The 22,554-nt window shown below is 43.9% G+C and overlaps 1 protein-coding gene across 1 annotated transcript in view; it reads right to left on the minus strand.

Annotated features, from left to right (window-relative positions):
* The window catches only part of LOC124224863 (MAP/microtubule affinity-regulating kinase 3-like), a 171,569-nt gene extending 158,965 nt beyond the window's left edge, over positions 1-12,604 (minus strand). Inside the window, exons 1-2 of the mRNA XM_069138195.1 lie at positions 12,500-12,604; positions 4,536-4,607 (exon numbers count right to left, since the gene is read on the minus strand). Coding sequence (XP_068994296.1) covers positions 4,536-4,607; positions 12,500-12,604 — 177 coding nt within the window. The remainder of the gene's footprint in view (positions 1-4,535; positions 4,608-12,499) is intronic.
* Between the last annotated feature and the right edge of the window lie 9,950 nt (positions 12,605-22,554).

Raw genomic sequence — 22,554 nt, forward strand, 5'->3', positions numbered from 1 at the left:
GAAAACATCTCAAAACAGTGTAACATATTGGTTTCAAAGTGATTTCAAAGCCGTTTCCAGCGATTTCAAACGGTTTCTAACCGATTTCAAGTGATTTCGCGCGAACTCTGAGCGACTGTAATCAATATTAGTTTTCGATTTCGATAAGCAAGTAGCCTCTGTAAAATATCATACCTACGGAATATTTTTCCGAGACCATTCATAGCCAGTTAAAATCGGATAATCCACAAATTCGGACAAATTGGTTCAGCCCGTTAATACATCTAATAAATAATGCAAGCCTTCCGCACGAGTAAACGAGCGTTACTTTATTATCGAGAAATAATAATGACGCAGCGTTCTGAAACTTGGCGTGTAAGTTCGCCGAGCGGAAATGTATAAGGTACTCCGTGATTAATTCTCCGCACCATCCTCTCCTGATTTATCTTCAAAATTCATTAAGCTAAGCGTCACGAGGGGTGCCAACTCTCGCGTAAATCGAGAGAGAGAGAGAGAGAGAGAGAAAGAGAGAGAGAGAGGAAGAGAGCGAGTGTCCGGAGTCCCGAAGGAAGGAGTCCAGGAGGGGAACCGAGTCGGAAACTGCGCGCGTTGATCACACACGCGAACGAAAGTGACTGTAAAGTTTTAGCCAGTTAGCGCAGCGCCCTTTGGACCATTTTCTTAAGAGCAAACGAACCGCGGTGGAGAAGAAGAAAGAGGAGGAAATAGCTCACGTGTTTGAGCGAGGGAGAGAAGCGGACCACTCGACGATTAGATTTACGGACACTTACTGCGACTTGCCAAGACGCTGCACTACATCTAGCCACCTGACCAACACCAAAATATGATTTACGGTGACGCGATTTGGACCAAAAAATTGGATGAATTTCACGTTTGGATTAATATTATTCATGTAGGTATTAGGAATCTCCTCAACTTCTCCTCAACTTCTTCATTGCCTAGATACGGATGAGTTTGGAAGGGTATCTTTATGCGAGACGATGATACTACTCGGTGTTCAAGGCTTGCGAAACCCTTCAAGACCCGGTGATATCTTTGAAGAGAAACTGATGTGACTGTGGGTGAAAAATGTTTTTCAGTCAAAGGAAGAGCTTGCGAAAGGATTTGGCTAATTGGCAATGGGATGGTTCAAAGGGTAAGCGTCTTCCGCGAATGAGAATTGCCTGAAGTTCGTAGGTGCAGAGAATAATCAGATTCATTCGCTTGGGATCTGTCCAAAATTTCCCCAAGTTAAATATCCCGGGGAAAACAAGGGTTCGACTTCCGACTTACACGGTTTTGGCATCGGTTTAAACTCGGGACGTGTGTCACACGGCTGCTAAGACATTATTTGCTGTGTCGGTGGTACCGGTTTATATTGTTGGATTCGTATTTTGGGGGTGAAAGAGAGAAACAGAGAGAGAGAGAGAGAGAGAGAGAGAGAGAGAGAGGACGGGAGATGGAGAAAGTTTTGGGCGAGGATAATTGGAGGGAATTGCGTTAAGTAAATTAAATAAATATAACTGAAGGTGAAAGGCAGGAGTTGAATTACGGATAAACGAGGGGGAGAAATGAAAATACTGAAGAACGCTGGAAGACGTTGACGAGCAGGAGAGGAGAGGTTGTCGTCAATTAAGAGGCGCGGGATTTTCAGTCCCGGAGGATCGACTTTCGACTTCTTCAAAGGCAGGACTCGCGTCCTGAGCTTGCGGAGATTCGCGTAGTTGCTTGTTAATCCGTCTCACCGAAGACCTCGTTAAGCCGATATCGATCCCTCGGCAATCCGAACGGCTAGACTTTCTCGCGTGCGGCAATTTTCGCCTCGACAAGAATCCGTCGCAATTGTATCAAGTGTGTCAAAGAATTGCCGTTACTGATCAAGCCTGCACCGACCGGATTATCGCTGGTTTTCAATCACGATTTTATTTCACTTTGATTAATTTCAAGAGCAGTGCAAATCCGAGAGGCGAAATTCTGTGACGGAGAAAATGAGATCGTTGCAGGAAATGAGGAATTTGTCTTCCATTAGTGATTGAAATCCTCGGACTTCGAGCCGTTCAACCAGCCGCGTCACTTTGACTCCAAAATTTTTTCATTCGCGTTACTGTGTCTACAATTTTGACTATCGGTACAGTTTCGGAACAGAAATAATATCGTTTTTCAGTCCGTTTGAATTGATTGCATTCAGAGTGTTTGTATAGATAATCGGTTCGAATATATCCTCAAAATTGGTGTTCACTTCAAAAAGCATCCCGCGTTACATTTCTTTTTTCAAATACTACAATTTCCAAGCCAAATCGCAATCCGATGATTAAAAATCAAATCTTATTCCCAACTATCAACAATCCAATCGACTTATTCGTAATGTATAACATTCTATAATACAATTATATTAGTTTTTTGAACAACAGCAGTTTTTCACATGTAGGAACGGATCGAATTCGTGTATGATAAACAACCAAAAAAAAATAATCTTTCGCTAAATCACTAAGTCGAATAACTGTTTTATCGAAAGTTCACTGATTCGAACGGTTTTTTATCCGAAAAAGGTTTTTCAGAATAGTTTGTACGCCGAATGAACAAAGCACAGAATGTCAACTTACGAATTTGAAAATTAAGAGCAGCCGGTACTTTGAAAAGCCAATGAACCGGAAAAAAATGTGTCGAAAATAAAAGTTCAAAATTACAGTATAGTGCTGGTAGATTCCTTTAACTGAAACTAGTAACTGATATGCTTTCGTTATTTTGGCCCTTCGAGTTTTTGATTTTTCGATATTTTCGTCAAATCGATATTTTTTCCTTCGTAATCTCGCTAATTCTTGAGAATTCTTTTCGATATTAATTAATTACCAAATATTCGCGTTCTTAGTTTTTATTCTTCTACAACACAGCTTGTCGTACTAGCCCTTCTACGTTTCGAACTTTCGTTAATTTGACTTTTAGGATTTCGACCCATCGACCTTCAACTCTTTCAAAAATTCGACCTCCACCCGTTCCGCGTTAAAATTTCACTCGCTTAAAGCATCCCCTGATTCCAAAAACCGTCCAAAAAACGTACCCACTCAATTCGCAGCCCCGTCCCGATCACTGTGTGTCACTAAAATCGATAACTGTAGCAATCAGTCTTTCAGGAACAACTCAGAGAGACGAGGTGGAAATTTTCGCTGTCAAACAAACTAACTGCGACTGACGGGAGGGGGGGGGGCTGAAGCAAAAGCGAGAGAGAGAGAGAGAGAGAGAGCGGGAGAGAGAGGGAGGGAGGGGAGAAAGAGAGAGTATGCGTGTCCATGTACACAATGTCAGCGGTGGCGTGACACTCCCTTGTTACACCGACGGCTGGCTGGGTGTAAGATCACGTTAGCCACGCTGCCTTGGGCCGGATTTCAATCAAGTTGTCCGCGGGGGGTCCTCGCGAAGTCCTTGGGGGGGTCAGGCTCTAGGCTAGGTACAGAAGCAGAGGGAGGGGGGGGGGGGGGGGGGGGGTAAGGGACGAGAAGAGACATCGTTTTGCTGTGACAATACCAGCCACTGCAGGTAGTATGTTAGCTGGTCTGCGGTCTATTTTCTGACCTCTGGAAACCGCCGGGAGAAGCAAACAAGAAGGGGAAAAGGACAATTACTCGGTGTGTATACCATGCAGGCTGAGACTGAAACGCAATACTACAACTTCAATTGTCCAAGTTTGAAACTGTCCTGAACAGCAGAGGACACCAAAAGGGTCGATCACCTTGCAACGTGATTGACAAGTCGGTCTCTTTTCAGGCAGAGTATCTTTGCACAGAAAGAGAAACGAACGGGATACTTCAACGGGAATCTTCTCAGAGGACGCTGGAAGTCATCGATAGTCTGGTAAAAATTATCCTGATACATTTTTTGAACTCTCAAGGACGTGGCCAAGCGTCTCTTGAGGTTCAACGAGGCTTTCGGAACTGTGATAATTACTGTCCTCTACTTGTGGTCATTAGACGAGGGAAGTATAATTATAGAAAAGATAAAGCGTTCGAATAGCGTAATACTATTAAAATTCTTGAAGGTCTACGGATATCCTTCTTATGGAAATCAACCACACTGACGAGCTTACTCGGCAGATTCTCGTAACTTTGAGACGAGTTCAGAGCTCGACTCGGTTCGGCCGTAAAGTGTCTTGATAAATAAAATGCGCGACGTGAGCACAACCGGGATGTACGAGAATCGTGTTAAGTTGTTGTTGGCTCCCGGGACGGTAAGAAATCACGAATTTCCCACTTCGAACTCTGTTGCAAGGCGTTCTTTGTCGGGCTTGCAGATTATCGTTGGCAAGATATACGGCTTATGAATCACCCGATTTTACGAGGATCTTCCGAAAATTCGTCCATCCGACTCGAACGATCATTGCAACTGCAGCAGCAGCAGCAGCAGCAGCGGCGGCAGCAACGTTCAGAGAAATCCTAATCCAGCAAGGATTTACACGGTGACATTTAACGGGTGTGAATCACTGGGTACATCAACTTATACATTCCAGGGATCGACTCCCACTTGCAAGTCAAGAAAATCTGTCTAGACTACCTTATGATTACCTTGAATAACGTGGTCGTCAAACTCTCCTGCTTCCATGATCCATCGTCCACTGGCCAAAGATGCGAGTCACACTGTCACCAACCAACCGAAATAATAACACCTTGCACCATACGAGATTCACATTCACTGAACAAGTAATCACAGCACTACAATGTACATTGAATGAAGGTTCAACTAGTGTGGATTGTTTAATTTCCAGACAGAAAGTGTGCCAACTTCACGACGCACTAAGTTTAGCCCAGCTTCAGGTCTGACTTCTGCTACGAACGTTGAGCTACGAGTGATGGGCGATTGTGTTTGTTTTGGTGTCGGTCCATGTTTCCCTCATTCGAGAATCACACCGTTGCTTCCGATGCGTGAAATCACGGATGTAAATATTGATTACGTAGTGAGTTCAGGGTATCACGTTCGTTGATGAATGGAATGAAACGATTCTTGTTGTACCGAAGAACGTTGAATCGGAAAAAAGATTGTGTCCTGTAATACGATGATCGGTTAACGTGAGCTGCAAGAAGCGATTCTACACGTGAAAATATCGTTCGTCGGGTCATGATAAAGTAGGTGAAATCCTTGCATCGATGATGCAGTGCCAAAAAGCATGGATTGACAGTTCGCGTATACATTAATATACATGGTGGTCCAGTTGAATAAACCCACGTCTCGATTTATCGGCAGGAGGAACGGATGCAAACCGTTACGAGAATCAGTTCGATGTAAAACTTTCTCAGTCCAAGAATAACATAAACATCTCTTCGTCGGTGCGGCCGCGAGTTTTTCGTTTCTTTTTTGGGTATCGAGTGGATGAAGAAGAAAAAGGTAAAAGAGGCGAAGAGCCAACCAACCCGAAAATAAAGAAAGCTAAAAAATCACTCTCACACAGAGACGCGCGTGGAAAAGGAAACAAGAAAACCGAAACAAACCCGGGACGGCGGTTCTTTTGCATGGTGCATAAGAGACGAAAAGGAAAGAAATCGATCCTTCCGATCGTTTCTTTTTTCTCGGTCTGCGGCAAAACTTTAACGACTGACTATCAGCGCTTCTTCGCCGGGCATCGGTTCATCTATGATTCACGAATCGTATCCCCGTGTACATATTGGCAATTGTGTGCGGAACGCGATTCGCCTCGTCCTCGTCGTCGCATGCATGCATGTGCTGCATAAATTTTACCGTTCGCGAGAATATACAGCTGCACTATTTATGCAAGTTAAAGCGCGTGACGGGATCGCGGTGATGCAGGTATTGTCCAGCTTGCACCGGAATGCACGCTACGTAACGCGTGCTGATAATTTTTGAGGTTAGTTAAGTTATGAGGAATTTTCGTTTTTTCGAAAGAATTTTACTCATTTCTCTACAATAATGTTATTATATATCGTACACTAATGCCAGCGGTTTTTTTCAATTCCCGAAACACTTCTGGAACTCGTTTTTTTTTTTTTTTTTTTTTCTTATTTTGGGTTAGCTTTTAGCTCGCTCAGCGATGCGTTTTCAATCTCATCTATATGCTTGGAAGACGACGGCCCTTTAAGGCTCCCTTCCTTTTTGTTTTTCAATATGGAGGCTGGGGCATCGTTACAATGTTGTTTTTGGCGAAAGGATCACTTCACAAGTAAGAAAATGTGAGCGGGTGCTGATGCAACAAATTCTCTGATCAATTTTCAAAATCACCGATCCTACGAAAACACATGTAACCTTTTTAGACAACTGACAATCGACTAAATCCAATCCAATATGGCTGACGCGGTACAGTAACTTTTCAGACAAGCTTACCAACCAAAAGAAAAAAAAAAAAAATTTGTACTAATCGGACTAATACAACACGGTTCTTTTTACACTGTTCTGTCGCGGAAATCAATATTCCGCAGCGTTTCGACCGAACGTCGATAGTGTTTGCGGCTTGTCTTCGTATATTCTACACCCACCGGCCGCAAAACTGACAAGTTCTGCAAAACTCGGTCCGCGGACGTAGTTCAAAGTCGGGTAAACTCGTCGCGCGTATCTTCCTTTGAACTTTTATCACCGCGTCTCAACGGGCATAATCTATGCGGCCGCCTCTCTTTTTGCTCGTATCTCTCCCTTCTTCTCTCTTATCTCTCATCTCTCTCTCTCTCTCTCACTCTCTCGTCACCCTCGTCCGCCTCGATTCTCTCCCCCTAAAGCGTACACGTGTCCTTCCTGAGCTGTTTATGCGACCGCGACACCTCGGACAGATTAACCAAACTGCTATACCACCACCCACGCGATTCGCTCTTCGACGCCGTTATTTTTGATCCTTCCATTTTTATTCCCGGTATAACATTTCTTTGCAATCAACTTTTGCACCGTTCCTCTCGGGATCTTGGCTCGTTTAGCGCGTTTCCAGCGGGCATCGGGCATCGCTTGTATCGATTCGCATAAAATTATACTTGATAAGAAAAAAATACGTAACGAGGAATTATTCTCATGCTTTTCGTGACATTTATGGCGATTATAGTAAGTTAGTGCATCCACGTACTCGTTTCGCGAATATATTTAACGCGAATGTTCTTTTCTTTTCTTTCTTTTTTTTCTCTTTTTTAATCGTCAATTTTTACTCAATACAGCCAAGATACCTTCCCTGCTGCGATAATGCTCCTCCAGATTTCGACGTTCCGACGTTCAAGCTCTAAAGTGACGACAAAAATTGTTCTACAGTAGCCTATCCCGGCAACAATTGGTCAATTTTAACATCGCCAATTTTTTATAGTGTCTGACAAAGGAGAAGGATCGATTCTGCGGCGCAAATGTTCTATAGAATCGTTTCTGCAGGAATATTCAGATTCACGTCAAGAATGAACCTGCATGAATTATTCTACATAAAAAATATTCTGTAGAATAATTCATGCAAGTTTATTTCCGATGTGAATTTCGAATTTCTTTCTGTAGAAAAATATTGTGCAAATAAAATATTGTGCGAAACGATTCTCCTGTAGAATAATTCAGAGCAGATTTATTTCTGATGTGAATCTCGAATTCGAATTCTGTAGGAAAATATATCCGTACAGAAACGAGTCTGTAGAAAGCACTCTGTACAACATTTGCTCTGTAGAACTGATTTCCGTATATAACCGAGCCCCGCACGGGACCCGTTAATCCTACGGCAATCCAAGTAAAATTCACGAGCGTTGTAGACACATGAGGCCCGTGGATATCCGAAGTCATCGGGGGCCGTTGGTCCCCCTGCAGGGACCGCTGGTATTACGCGTTAGGAGGAAGGGACGAAGTTGCAACGGGGAGACAAGAATTACTCCCTAAACACGCTCGCCCTTTATCTGGATTTTATAGCCAAGGGTTGAGGGCTGCAGGGCGAGGCGAGGCGCTTAACCATGGCCATCAGCTCGCTGCTGCAGCGCGTTGGCACCGTTTCTGGGTCTCGTTTTCCCCCCCGCGTCGGTGTCGGTGGTGGTTATACGCGTTCGTTCACGGAGCGTGCAGACGGCTTGGTAGTCGGGGGCACTTAGGCGAACTGTTCCAGCGTCAAAGTTATATCCAGATCCCTTCGTTCCGTCCTTATCCCGCTCGTCAAGCGTCGAAAGAGGCGGCGGCTGCACGTCGCTAGAGCGATTCCGACTCCACGCTGGCTTGGATGATGTATTTTTTAACTGCCGACGACACAAATAGTCTAATCTACACCATTATTACCGGCCTTTTATTGCTCGTAAATCAATTCCCTCTAGAGAGGTCTATCCGTCCATCCCCCTTCCTTACTTGCCTCGAACCGTTTTCTCAACTTCTTATAATAATTCTCACCGAGTACCGGTTTCTTATGCCAGGTAAGAGGGCGTCCAAGCACGAATTTCACTCGAGCTTTCATTCCGCATTCGTAAACTGACAAAATTTAACCGATATTCGAAGGAAGCTTAAGTCTGGGGATTGTTTTGAACGTTCTTCTTTCACGTGCGGTTTATTTTTCGCTCCGACTCGTCCGACACCTTTTTACGTCGCCAGTCAGCTTTTAGAATCGTAACCCTGGAAGATCCAAAATGGCTTCTAACGTCGAGAGGATCGGATCTCGGCTCTTTTCTTTGTCACTTTTTACTTACGAAAACGATAACGACGCTTTCTTAAGCCGATTCTAATCTGAACCACTAATTCGGTCTTAAATCCAGTCGCAGGTGCAGCCGTAGAAACCGATTTCCGGTTTAGTTTACCCTCCTCCAACCCCTTTTGGCCGCCAAACCGACGCGATGATTATTAATTATTTGTTAATTAGGAATTAACTTGCTTCGCCGTAGGCTCATCGGGGATGAAGACGCGACCTTGATGCCTGTCGGAGCCAGCTTGAACCCCACGACGACAACCTGACGGACAAATTCGGGAAGACGAGCCTTGAGATGCGGAAGCAAACTACTCCTAGTAAGCGAAATATCTCACCCTTTATTCGCGCAGTGAAATTCGACGCGGGAGAACACGAGTCGATAACATAATTAAATTTTCTGTCAAAAAGCACAAAGTAATCATGTTTCGAATTGCATTATTTTTTTCAGGCTTTTACAAGAATGGTTCGATAATTACACAGATCTGCGAGAAAGATTATTTTTTTCAGCTGCATGGGACGTTTTTGGTAAATATTACGTTTTCCAGTGTGCTGAATCCAACAATGACTTCCATTACCCTCCATCGTGTATACGGTGTTCTAGCAAAATACAAGGTGTTTGCGTAATAAAAGTATAATAATAATGAAATAAACACCATTTAATTAAAATGAACTAAACAATATTTCTAATAAAATTAAATAAACAATTTCTTTATGAAATGTATTCAACATCCCATGTTCATTCTTTTCACCTACGAAACATTTCCTTCTTCTCTTTGACACATCTCCGAAAATCCGAATTCTCCGCAATCCGTTTTCTCTTTCCCTGTTTCTATATATTCTTGAGTCACACTCAGTTACATATGAAATGGAAGTAAGAAATCACTTTTGCATAGGATTTTTAGAATCAAGACTAGGATACCAGATTTCGAGTTAAACGAGAGTTTCACTCTAATCGAAACTACGAACACGAGTTCGATAAAAAAACCTGACATGATCGAACTTTTTGCGTTTTTTTTCCCCGGCTTCAGTGAGTCAAAATCTACAGAGAAACGGTATAAAAAACCAGTGGAATTTTTTGGTTTCAGACCTGCGTTATCAGCAGCTAGCGTTGCGCATAGCGACATCTCACGAACGTTAAGAAATTAGCAGCTGTCGTAAAAACTTGTGAATCTAGTGAAAGACCGGAGCAGCAATAATCCTCGACCGACATCCGTAGGTAGGTGTATATAAGATTCATTGTCAGTGCGGTGCCGTAAATGTAGCGTAAAAGAATTTGCAGCTCGTAAATCGGGCAGCATTTTAACGTCGGTAACAGCGACTCGGAAATCGGCTTATAGTCCGCAGGTTGTGCATTCGAATCTTTCTTTAAAATTCACCACCCGAGAGTAGCGGGAAAACTGCGGCGTATGATGTCTGTTCGAAATGAGCTGGTATCATTTTACGACGAGTCAAACAGGCCGCGTGGACCAAATGAAACTTTAATATATAGCAGAAGTTGCGTGTCTGTGTGTGGGTGAGGCTGCATGCTTGTGAGATGCGCACATCTGCGCTGCATTAGGACACTCGTCACCCTGTTAAAACTGTCCCTGGAGCAGCGACGCTCGTATTATTCCCGCTTTTCTCCTCTCCTCTCCTCTCCTTTTCGCTTCTTCAACAACTTCTTCCAACGCTCTCGGCTACAGATACACGCGAGACATTTTTATTCCCCTCGGTTTTTCTCGATCATCGATTTACCCGCTAGCGTATGGCGGCCGAATAGTTTCTGCACTGTTTTCGTGAAGGAACGTGCCTCCGATTCTACGTATTTGAGAAAAAAGTATACCTAAAGGTAACACAGGAGAAAACTTTATACTTGGCAAATCGAGTTTTCGAAGAAATTACGTTATTCTTTTCGTTTTTTTTTTTTTTTTTTTTTTTTTTTTTTCTCGTATTTGAGAGACTGCTACTTTCTTCAATTCGTCCGTCGATTTTTATTTGAAAAATTGTGTGAAAAATTTTACAAGCTTTGAATGAATAAAATTTATGTACCGGGAATTCGTCAAAATTTTATTTATTCAGATGCAAGATCTGAAAATCTGAATTCTTGAATGCTTTCGAGTCAGAAAAGGTGGCCCTTGTCGATTTCAAACGCCGGGACAAAAAGCTCACCGGACAATATTATTCCCGCTAGAATATTATGGTAAACGGTTGGTGGTTTTTACGATCTTTGGACCGAAGACGAATGAATTTTCGGTTAGTAATACAAGGCAAACCCGCAGCCCGAAAAGCGACGGGAAGCGGTACCGGGAACTCTGACTTTATACGAACCGCGACTGTCGCCTGTGGTCGCGCCTCGCGAAGGAGGGAATGGGGGAAAATGGTTGAGAAAAAGAAATTAAAAAAAATTGACAAAAAAAATCAAATAAATAAAACGAAGCGAGAACAAGAAGAATGAGAATAAGAGGAGAGAGAGAGAGAGAGAGAGAGAAAGCGAAAAAAAAAGTGGGCGGAAAAAGAACGGAGTCGGAGGGAGAGAGGGAAAAGGAGCGAGGAGAATAGGCGGAGGAACCGGCCGGCGAAGCAGCAGCGTTTTATTGACTGCATAAAAGATCTCTCACAACTCGTTCCCGAGTCTTAACCGTTTACTATACCATACTTACCGAGGTTCTCGCTCGGCTTTTCTGCATTTGACACACTTTTCACGGCCGCTTCTTCTCGCCCCGCGATAAAAGAGATTTATCTGCCCTCCGCCCCCGCCCCTTTCCAACTTTTTATCGTACACACGCGGTACAAGATTTTCTGATATTCTTTTACGATTTCTGCGTACCGAACTCGATTCCCCCGACCATCCCCCGAAAACCGAAAACGAACCACGAAAAGTCAACCTCGGCATTTGTGTCAATGAATATCACATGTACTAAGAGATGGGTTTTGTAATTATCAGCCATCCGCTACTCAAATTTCTGGAATTGTTCGCAATAACGTGAGATAGAAACGGGCATGACAACCCTAAATTCCAGCCAGGTGATCAGACATTTGCCCAGAATTGCTGAATCGAGAATATTCGTGCCTGGGTTTTGTGGTGAAGGGTTTGTTTGTTTTTTTTTTTTTTGGGGGGGGGGGGGGGGGGGGGGAATTTAATAGTTGTACGAACCCCGTGACTCGATCTTGAAGCAGGTAGGTATGTACGAAGTCTGCCCTTCAGACCGCTCCATCTTTAGGATCGTAATTCAATAATATAGTAGCGAGTGAAATACTCTTTACGACGTAACATAAAATTGGTGACAGCGGTGGGATCAGACAGGCCACGGAGTTATACGCTCTCGGGGTTTCGGCTGACTCTGCGGATCTTTCAATTTGATTCTGTCCGCGTTTTAATATTCCCATCCCCTCCTCAAGTCGTTATTAAAGCAATTCGATATCTCTATAGCGAAAGAGGAGCTCTCGTAATAGAATATAAGAAACGAAAATTTCACGAGTCTGCCATGCTGTTGACCGTGAAAATGACGAAACGTTATTCGTCTTTCTTTTTTTTGTTTGTTAAAATTTTAGCCCCAGACTAAACGAAAGAAAAAGGAGCGGAGTAACAAAGAAAGACAGAGAGAAAAAGGAAAACCAAAGTACGCAGGTAGGTATTTCAATTGCGAAAAAATAATGAAAATCTCCGAGGGAATGAGAAACAGAGGCACAGAGAAGAGCTGGGAAAAAATATTAACGCGTCTCGTTCTCCTCTTCTCTCTCTCTCTCTCTCTCTCTCTCTCTCTCTCTCTCTCTTTCTCTCTCTTTCTCTCGCTTCGCACACAGTACGTCTATCCTTTTGAACGAAAAGGTGGAAGCCCTAATTACAAGTCCGTTGAACTTTTGTGTATACCTTTGACGCCGGCTGCTGGGAGGGAACGTCTGTCTGGGACACAGGCCTGTTGCTGGTACCTGGCGGTCCTCGATCTGGTCTTCGTCCTCGTCCTCGGCCGTCGCCCCGGCCCCGTGGCTGAGCGGCTGGCTGTGCCGAGAGATTATGGTAATGCGGCCAGACATTTCGGACTCGTAAAAATTATTATGACGGCGTCTCGGCTTGGCTACCGGGTACTTTGCCCGCTATCCTCCACGGTGATTCATTTCCTCTACCCCCCCACCCTCCCCTTCTTACCCCTTTCCCCCCCGTCGCCACCAGTGTTAAAGGGATACCGAGCACACACCGTAACGCCCACCTTTAAGTGCCACTCGTGTGCAGTGTTAACGAAAGCCTAATTTTCTTTCTCTCTTCAGCGTTTTCGCTATTTTTACTCGTTACACGTCAGAGATGGAAACGAGTAAATTTAAATCTCATTGAAGGGTAAGTTCAAAGTTAGAAATGTCAGAATCGTTTGCGGCTATAATGTTCAATAACGAGGAAATATGAACGAGTTTATATTGGCGGGTAATTTTTCGGTTACGTTGAACGTGCAACGAGCACGCGTGAATTTCGTGCCCGGGGCTATTGCCGAGGAACGCTCTAGGAGTGTAAGCCGTTGTAACTGAGGGTTGTCGAAGAGTTGGAGAGTTATATGGGGGTACATAAAAAATTATAGTGAAACGTTGGAAGCCCGAAGACACGGTTGAGTCGAGTCAAACAACACGCCGCTGGCCTTAGCGACCGTTCTTCGTCGCTTTCAAAGTATCCTGCATACGAACATCGGGCGCACCGTAACGGCGTGAAAAAACGAGACGCGAGAAGAAACGAGGAGAATTAGAACCGCGGAAGAAGACTCGAGTCTTTAAGAAAAGTCCTAAAAGCTCCTCCTGTAAGTTGACCGACAAAAAAATACATCGACGTTTCGGATCCTGACGGGTGACGTCGAGTCTGGTCGTCAACGGGACGAGCACTTTGCCGTATCGGAATCGGAAGCTCAGGCGAGCGTGAAGAGAGCCGCAACGTACGAGGTATGAGGATGGTTTGCTACCAGTAGGAAAAGGGACGTTCCGGAAAGTCGTCGTGCGAGGATGGAGCTGAACGCGGGCGTCGAAAGGTCTCGGGTGATGTCAAGACGACACTACGCGTTGAGGGACCAAGCTGAGGACAATAGACAAAGGAAATGAGGAAAGATAAAGCGGAGGATGCTACGAGGGAGGGAACAACGCGACTGCGAAGGACGTCGAAGCCTCTTCGTTCCGGTTCGTGTCGAAGTTCGGTGACCCGAATGGTGGAAACGCCGATCCCACCCTCCGCAATTTCACTTCCGAGTGTATCAACAATAAGAGAGGAATTTATCAAACTAAAGCCACAATGCTCAACACCGAACAAAAGCGTTTTAACTCTTTGATCCCTCGGCGACGCAGCTCTGAATGTCATCGAGTTTCCCTCAAACCCTTGATAATTCTCTTCCCATTCATTTACTCGAACAGCTTCGCTCTTTGACTATGGTATAAAAGCTGCCGCGTGTTCACGGTTCAAGCTAGTGACAACGCACTGTTGACTGATATATCTATCTGACTTACTGCCGGCAGAAAATGATTCGAGCTAGTCAGTGACTTGGGCGTGTTTGAAGCTGATAGTTGACTTATACCTATACAATTTGAATATTGACTGTAAATTGACTGGTTTCCGTTGGGAAACAGTTAAGTGAAACTTTGAAACTCCGATGATTACCAAATTTTGGTGATCCTGTTATATTCATTACGGTGAGTTCTGTATATATATATTAGGGTGATCCTAAAAAGGTCATTTTTGAATTTTGACCGGTTCACCCCCCAAATTGGCTCCACATAATTCAAAACTAATCCCTTATTTTTTTTTTAGATTCTCATCTCAACTTCAACCCGTGCCCCAAAGAGGGTGGATTTCCCCATTCAACCTTTCAGGGACACATCAAATCTACGCGACGGATTTAGATGAAATTTGGTATTATGGAATTTTTTGGACTGCTAATTACGAGTAGGAACTCAAAATCTGAAAATTCAAAGTGATGGATCCAATATGGTGGACCAAAAGTTACTTGATATTGCCATATGGGATCCGCGATTTTGAATTTTGTAATTTCGAGGTCAGATTTGTAATCATCGACCTCAAAAACGCCCGAGTACCAAGTTTTATCGGGATCAAATGTCTTTTTGGGTTTCACTCCACCATATTGAATCCACCATTTTCATTTTACAAATTTCGAGTTCAGATTCATAATCAGCAACCCAAGAAACCCCCTTGTGTCAAATTACATCTAAATCCGTTCAGTAGATTCGTTGTGCCCCTGAAAGGGCTGAACAAAATCCACCCTCTTTGGAGAACGAGTTACAATTGAGATAAGAATCTGAAAAAATTTGAGAATTATTTTTGAGTTGTGTGAAGCCGATTCGGAGGGCGAGCCGGTCTAAATTCAAAAATAACCTTTTTAAGAACCACCCTAATATCTGGAGTTTTTGATTCGACTTTTTCCCGACCTCAACGTTTCTCAGGACATTCATGGACCCAGCTTTGATTTCAGACTTATCGTCGAATAGTGACCGTCTCACTGACTTTCCGCCAATTCCGAGTAAAGTTTTTCAACCGAAGACACTCCACGCCTGCTTCGATCAGTCATCCGAAGAAGTGTGCTACCTGGGAAGCACTCGGAAATGTAAGCTTGGGTCTCGAGACTCCCTGAATCCTTCGGGCAACAGCCGAGGCTCGAGGATCTGCATGTCGGATATTTGCCCAGTGAAAAATACGGCTAGAGGGCTTCGGTGTTTCACCAGCAGGGCCGAGGGGCTTGAGGAGTAAATTTACGAGGCAAGAGGTGCGCACATTGCGCCCGGTGATTCCCTGAGAATTCCTTCAGAGGATTTTATCACCTCGTTGCAGCGTCTCGTACCGCAAGCATCGCTTTGTCGACGTTGCAGGTTTTGCCCGGCGGTGCATCGAGACGGAACCAGATGAAACGACCGCATAATCGCCACCATATACCCATAACACTTGCGCTCTATCGGCGTGCCTAGTAAGGCAGAAGCTGCCCTTTCGCCTACGCTTCTTCTTCTTCTTCTTCTTCCTCTTCTTATTCATCAATTTTCACCGTGGAAGGAAAAATCGCATCGAAATGCCAACCAATGACCTGCGTGCGTATCTTTGCCCCGATTTCGAGGATGGATCTGTTCGGCAAGCCAAATATCACCATGCCTTGTCAGAATCCATTCTTAAGCATGCCCCAATTCTAGTCGGACCCTGATTACGGCTCAAGTTGCACGAATTCAGGAATGGCAGTTCGAAGGCAGAGGGTCGATGTCATCGATCAGCCGAGTGAAGGGCGAGAATGTGACAGACGTAATCGCATAAATAACCCGAAACCCTTGGCCTTGGATTGCCGAAGAGCTGAAGAGCGTTCTGAAGACGAACGAGCTGCAGGGGTGAAAAGGGTCGGGTTGACCTTTGCAGTGCCAGATTGATGAAGACCGGATAAATCGTCAAATGATCGGTGACATTTGATCCTCGACCATTGTTGTTCCTGCACTACCTACGTTAGGTAGGTACTTCGCTCAGAGAGGACCACCTTCCGTGTATTTCTTGTTGTTACCTACGCACGCGGGTCTACGGATCCCTTACGAAAATCCATCCGTATCAATTACAGACCCCGCTGAACACCGACGGGAAGACGTTCTCCGGAACCGGGATAGAGTGCCAAGAAGATCAATTTCCGAAGTGGCTTCCTTTACCGGGAAGCCAATATCGCCAATAACCTGAGAAGTCAGGCGTAAACGATGTCCAACCAAAAATATAACAATCAGTATTTTTCGAGGAGTTGACACTTGGCGAAGAGTCTTTTTCTCGATCAAAGTCATGGCCTCGGATGTGATTCTCGAGGCTCGAGGACAAGTCAGCTCGCGTTACTTGAATTTTCCCAGATTCATCCCCGTTGCGTTATACAAGTATAACAGGACTACTTTTTCGTTCACGTTTAAAATCATTGACGGAAACAACATGTGACTGGGTATTATTGAAACGTTTTTTCTGCTTGGTAGTCAAAACTTGGAAGGATCAATATTTGAAATGTCCGACATAAATCGAACATGAATTGTTCGAAATGTTGATTTTCGAAAATGTCGGCTCTTCCAAACATTGATCCCTCCAAGTTTTGACTCCCACCTTGTTTTCACTCTTCTCCAACTTTCGATTCACCCAACATCCTTGACGGCACCCACTTGAGGTGAAATCCTTGGAATACGACAAGTCGGTTTGTTCTAGTTCGAGGAGAATACGAGGGATATACGCCACGCGAGGAGCTTAGCGATAAAATAATGATGGGAGCCTCTACGCGTGGGCGAAGAAGGACGGAGGCGGACTTGATCCACCGGTTGTTAGATTATCGGGGTTCTCCGCGTTCCAATTATTGTGCTTCGTAGCTGCTGAATTATTAACCAATTAACCGAGCGCGGTTCGAATCTTCGGCTCGGATCCCCGTTTCCGGGAGGAACGCGAGTCCGGATTTACCCCCGGCGTAGGCAGGCCCTCCTCCACCCTACGAGGCGACGTCAGCCACTCGAATTCGCAGCCCCAGGGCCCAAGTGGTTCTGCTCTCACGCCGCGTACCGTGCCGAGCCAATCTTTCCCCCAAATTTCAGTCGAACTTTCACCCCAAAAACTTCAACCCATCGATGAATTATTTACCGGTTTGTTTCGCACCGAGTGAGATCCATCCGCGTGTTGCTGCGCGGACTGCATTATTGATACCAGATGCCGATACGCACGCTACCCGACGTACGTTATTTTTTTTTTTTTTTATACTCAGGTTTTTCACCAGCTGGTATTTCACTTACGCGAGATCGGTAGATATGATATATGATCTTACGTCACGGCTGATGAGCCGCAGGTGAGCGAATTGAAAGTTAGAGAACGGAAGAACGGAAACGTGCCGTTTACCAATTCTTCACTTTGTTTCATCGACCGTACCGAGCAGCTTTTTATATGTGAAACCATTTTTTGGCGCCAACTCTAGAGCTTTTTGGTTCCACGTGGTCCCTGAAGTATTTCTATTTGGTCTAAATGGTCGAGATCCGTACTTTTACCCGCGAACAAAAAGCATTTTCTCCTAATCTGCAATAAAAATCCAAATGCCAATTTTTACACAAACTTAATACACGTCAAAAAATTTTGCCTTCGAGTTGTTTTTGTTTGGCCGCCATATTGCATCCGCCATTTTGATTGTTCAATTTCGCGTGCAGATTAGTAATCAGTGAGCCTAAAAACCATGGAACACAAAGTTTCATCAAAATCAAATAAATTTTTGAATTTACGTCGACCTTATTAGATTCGTCACTTTGAATTTTACCAGCCATCGGAAATTTGAAATTTTTTACGTAACAGTTAGCCGCTATGTATCTAATCGCAAAAGTTTTGACGGTTGGATTCCGTATAAATATCAATCGTCGAATTTCCGTTGGTTGTTCAGCCTAATAAACAAACGATCTCCGATTATATCGCAAGCGCATTAAGCCCCAATAGACAACGTAGTCTTTACTCGTCAGGAATTCACTCTGTATAAGAAATACATCACATAATTCACGATGGCACATTCACCGATTCGTCAAGCTGGTAAGTTTATCCGCGCGTTGAGTTTTCAGGGTGACAACGGAACGAAAATTCATACTCGACCGTCAATTCTATTAAAGCAAGTATCACACTGAGCAATAACCAAGTTGACATTGATAAATGTTTAAACTTTCAATGTCGCGCTGAATAGCAAAGATAAGATATCAAAAAATCACAGCATGAAAAATTTTCTGCTGAAAAAACAAGAAATCTGTATCAACAAGCTTATACTAAAGGAAAAAAAACCTGATTATCCAAAAGAAAAAAAAAAAAATTGAAACCATCGTGGAATGAAGTCGAACAAATAATATACTGGATTGTGAAATCATTTCAAGATGATTATAACATCATTTTTCCATGTTAATCCGGTGAAGATTCGATATGCGACTATCTCGTGATTAAATTGGGAGGGTAAAAAAAAAAAGGGGGGTGGAGGGGGGGAAAGAAACCAAGACAGTCTAATTGGCAACAGAATAAACTAAGGCTGAACATCACTAAGCGGATCCCTTTCGATAAATCCAACAAATCCATCATATTCATGGTTTGTCTTACATAGAAAAATGTTGTTCCGGTCTACCGCTCCTTGGAGCATAACAGACGTTTCTATCGGGGCACCCGGACCGTTGCGCAAAGCTTATTACAGTTTCTCTCTTGATCTAGAGCCGTCTCAGAGTAACCTTTACGGGGTCAGAGACGTCAAAGTGAAACAAATTGCTCGGGCTTATCAGCAGGAAATTCGGTTCGAATTAAGTTATATCATCGCTGGTTAAGTTCCACCGCGGGAACTCGAGTTCTGGAGGAAATCATTAGGTGCCCCAATCTCGGATGCCCCTTTTCTAACCCACGTGACGTGCGCACCAGGCGTGACCTTAGAAATTTGAAAATATTCACGCAGAGATGCAGAGTAGAAAATCGACTCGGGGAAAAGTTCGTTTGAATTGAATGAAATTTCTAAATAATCCAACACACTTTCGCGTAATGAAATCTCCTAGTAAAGTTACGCCTCATTTTTCCTACCTATAACGTAAAAAAGTTTTATTCAACTACCAATGCTTATACAGCCATAAACGCCTATTCGTTCCCATCAACGTTCATAACCAGACTTAACACTCTGAATTAGCAATGTTAATTTATCATCCCTCGAATCCAAGCCCTTCAATCCGCGGAGTTAAAAACAAACAAAAACAAAAAAAAAAAAAAAAAAAAACGAAATCAGAGAAAAAAAAGCAGCAACTGGAAGATAAAAACCCTCGAAAAATTCGCCCGCTGAATTTTTACCGGGAAAGTATTTATATATATATATGTACGAGTATATACAGATGCGTGTGTGTCTGCATATACCTGGATGTATGTACATATGTAACATATTCGAGGGTGTATTTTTTTCCCCAGAGAGAAAGGGATTTATGCGCGTTGTTAATGTAGATCGTAGCGTGTGAGTGGAATTTTTTTCTCGAAATTTTTTTTTATTTATATTTATATTTTCTCCTTTCTCTTTGTTATAAAATCTGTACTGTTGCGGGTGATTTGTTCGAAAAGCCTGAGAGCTTTGTGCGCGCGGGCGGTGCGTTTTCGAAATATGGTAATAAACAATATCGAACGGGCGGTCCGAGAGTAATAAATAGTTTTCAACTCTTATCGATACACCGGTTAACGGGTCTCCTGTACGATACTCACCTATGCATATGCAACGCACGCCTTATATACGCATACATGCGAACATCTACACGGTCATTAAACGCCCGAAGTTCCTCGAGAGTTGAAAATATGCCCGGCATATGGGCTTCTCACCTGCGGCTTGAAGCATGCACGCGTACGTGTACCGGGAAATATAACGTATCCGTTGCCTAAGTGCATTTTAAAACTTGTAATGTCGCCGCGTGGTTTGGACGCTTTAGATAATACCGAGGAGAGAGAGCCAGCAAATTATTTTAACGGTTCACGCTGACAACCCGCGCGGCTTATGCATTAACTTTCACGCGATAGGCGAGGAATTTTATTTTTTACTTTTTTTTTTATTTTTAACCGACAAACGAATAACTCATCCAGTGAATTGTTTCATTCGTTTAAAAAAGTCCCGACCTCAGCTATGCCTCCACGTGTGTAGAGTTCAAACGATTGACTGACCTTCCATTTTTGGAATATGTGAAAACGCGAAAGTTTGTATGACTTATTTTCATTTTTTATCATGTGACGACGACGACGGCTCGGCTTTGGAGAAGCAGGCATGTATCGTAAAAATAGGATGTATTAAAAAATAAAATGGGGATGAAAAAAAATTGCCCTGCGCGCTAGATAAACGCGATGCGATTTATGTGACATTATACAATTTCATCAATGCAAAGCTTTTTCTGACGACGTGAAAACCCGGCCGCGTTACACACGCTTGGATATATCTATATATACATCGATCCGTGTAATACATACACCTGCTTCGGGCATATCCCGTTATAAGGGGAGAGATATTCCACCCCTTGCAGGCTGGCACACTTTTTCAATTTACCCCCGAATCTGCAGCCACGAAGCTGGAGGGAGAAGATTTTCACCCTCCTCTTTTTCTCCGAACTCGAGTTTTTCGTCGCTCGAGAGAGGAGGAAAGAAAAAATAAAAAAAATTTTCGAAACTCGTCGCTGTTATTATCGTCCATATTACTCGCATGCACACGTCTGTCTGTTATGAGAGTAAAAAGTAACGTTGCAAAGTAGTTGAGAAATCATTGATACAAGGAAGGGAAAAAAAAAAGATTCCACCTACGAATCGTCCGATCTGCAGTCCGCGGGTAAAATTTCCCGTGGGATATCGAATCGGTCAAAGCGATAAAGAAAAAGAGAAGTATGAGAAAGCTCATTGAGCACGGGTAGAGAGGATGCAGCGAAAAGGCGATCCGATCCATCAGGGAGCGTTCGGTCCTCGGAATAAAGTCGGGGTCCTATCCGAGCAATCAATCACGCTCGTAGTTCGGTTTAAACGCGAAGTGAAGAGCGCCCAGTTTTGGGGATCGGCGGCTTACTTAGCGAAGAGTGAAAAGTGAGGAGTTCGCCTTTCGGAGTGAGACATTCGATACGAGGCGAGGGGATGCCGACCTTATAGAACTGTCAGGGGTCGATCCGAGCCGCTCTAAACAGGCTCGTTTGTGTCCCGGGGCCGACAAATAGTCTCGGGGTCCTCGAGACTCCTTCGTACCGACGCCCTTCGAGGCCCTCGACGATCAGCGTCGTCACGGTTCAGGGAGCGGAGACACGGGAGGCGACGCGTGTCCGAGTCCCGAGCTTTTCCGGGATCGTTAAGTCCGCCGTTCACAGCTCAGGCTCGGCTTTAGGTACGGAACGAACGATTTTATCCAAGTCCTGGTTTTTTGGAGCCGGGTTGAAATTCCGAATTTGATGAGTTTCGGAAGCGCGAAATTCCGGATTTTTTTGAGGGGGAAACTTGAAGTTAGGAAATCAAACTTTGACGAAGCGTCAAAGTTTTGAATCGTCCGAAACCCGACGCTCAAAGTTCCGAAAGGGCAAATTGCCGAAGTGCTGCACCGATCGCAGCCCAAAGCTCTTTAATCGTCGAAACGAGCATTTGGATCATCACGCGGTGATTCGTGTTCAACAAGCTTTCAACCCCTCGAACTTTGACCCCGATTCATGACTCGTCCAACTCTCTCGAACGGGTAAAACGTGAAATCAGAAACAGCAAGTACCTTCGTACACTGAGAAAAATTTCATTTGATACAGCAACTAGAAAAAGTCAGTAAAACAGGTATTATTTAAAAAAAAAAAAGTGTTTGAATATTGTTGGTATTACGAAAAACGAGGTACAAGTTACCATTTTGCGCTATTGACGATCCTTTTTTGGTAATTGCAACGCAAAATCAGTTTCTGAGGTTTACTCTACTCTTTTAGTCAAACAAGGCTTTAACGTCAATTTATCGTTGCACGAGCATTGAATTTTCGCAACAGTTGCAAGAAAATCTAGTAACAGCGATCGTAACGAGAAAGAATAATAACGGATACGATACTTTCCGGTAACAGGTAGAAAACTAATTTTCATTTTCTACCTAGAACTATGTTTTTCGATTTTCAACGAGCTATCAAACGTTTAAAAATAATTCACAGCCGACTTTCGTCCTCGGTTCGATCCTCGTGCTTCTTTTTCTCCTTCTCTCCGCAGCTTCGTTTCCGGAAAAAGTCGAGCTTGGCGGGACTGTGTCAGCAATTTCCTTCGATCTCATCGGGAAGTTCAACCGCGTTTCAAGGTAGTTTGATTTGTTTTCGTTCCGTTCTTTCTTCTCTTTCTCTTTTACTTTGTTTATTTATTTATTTATTTTTATTTTTTTTCTACGGGGTTCGCACGCAGGCTTACGCACGGTGTTTATCTGCGGGTTTTGAATTATTCCCGGCGTTTCCTCGTCTCGCGGACGCCGATGCATGGAGGGTACGAGAGGCGAGGCAAAGCAGCTGTTACG

This window comes from Neodiprion pinetum, chromosome 1, assembly GCF_021155775.2.
Source record: "Neodiprion pinetum isolate iyNeoPine1 chromosome 1, iyNeoPine1.2, whole genome shotgun sequence".
Classification (NCBI taxonomy): Eukaryota; Metazoa; Arthropoda; class Insecta; order Hymenoptera; family Diprionidae; genus Neodiprion; species Neodiprion pinetum.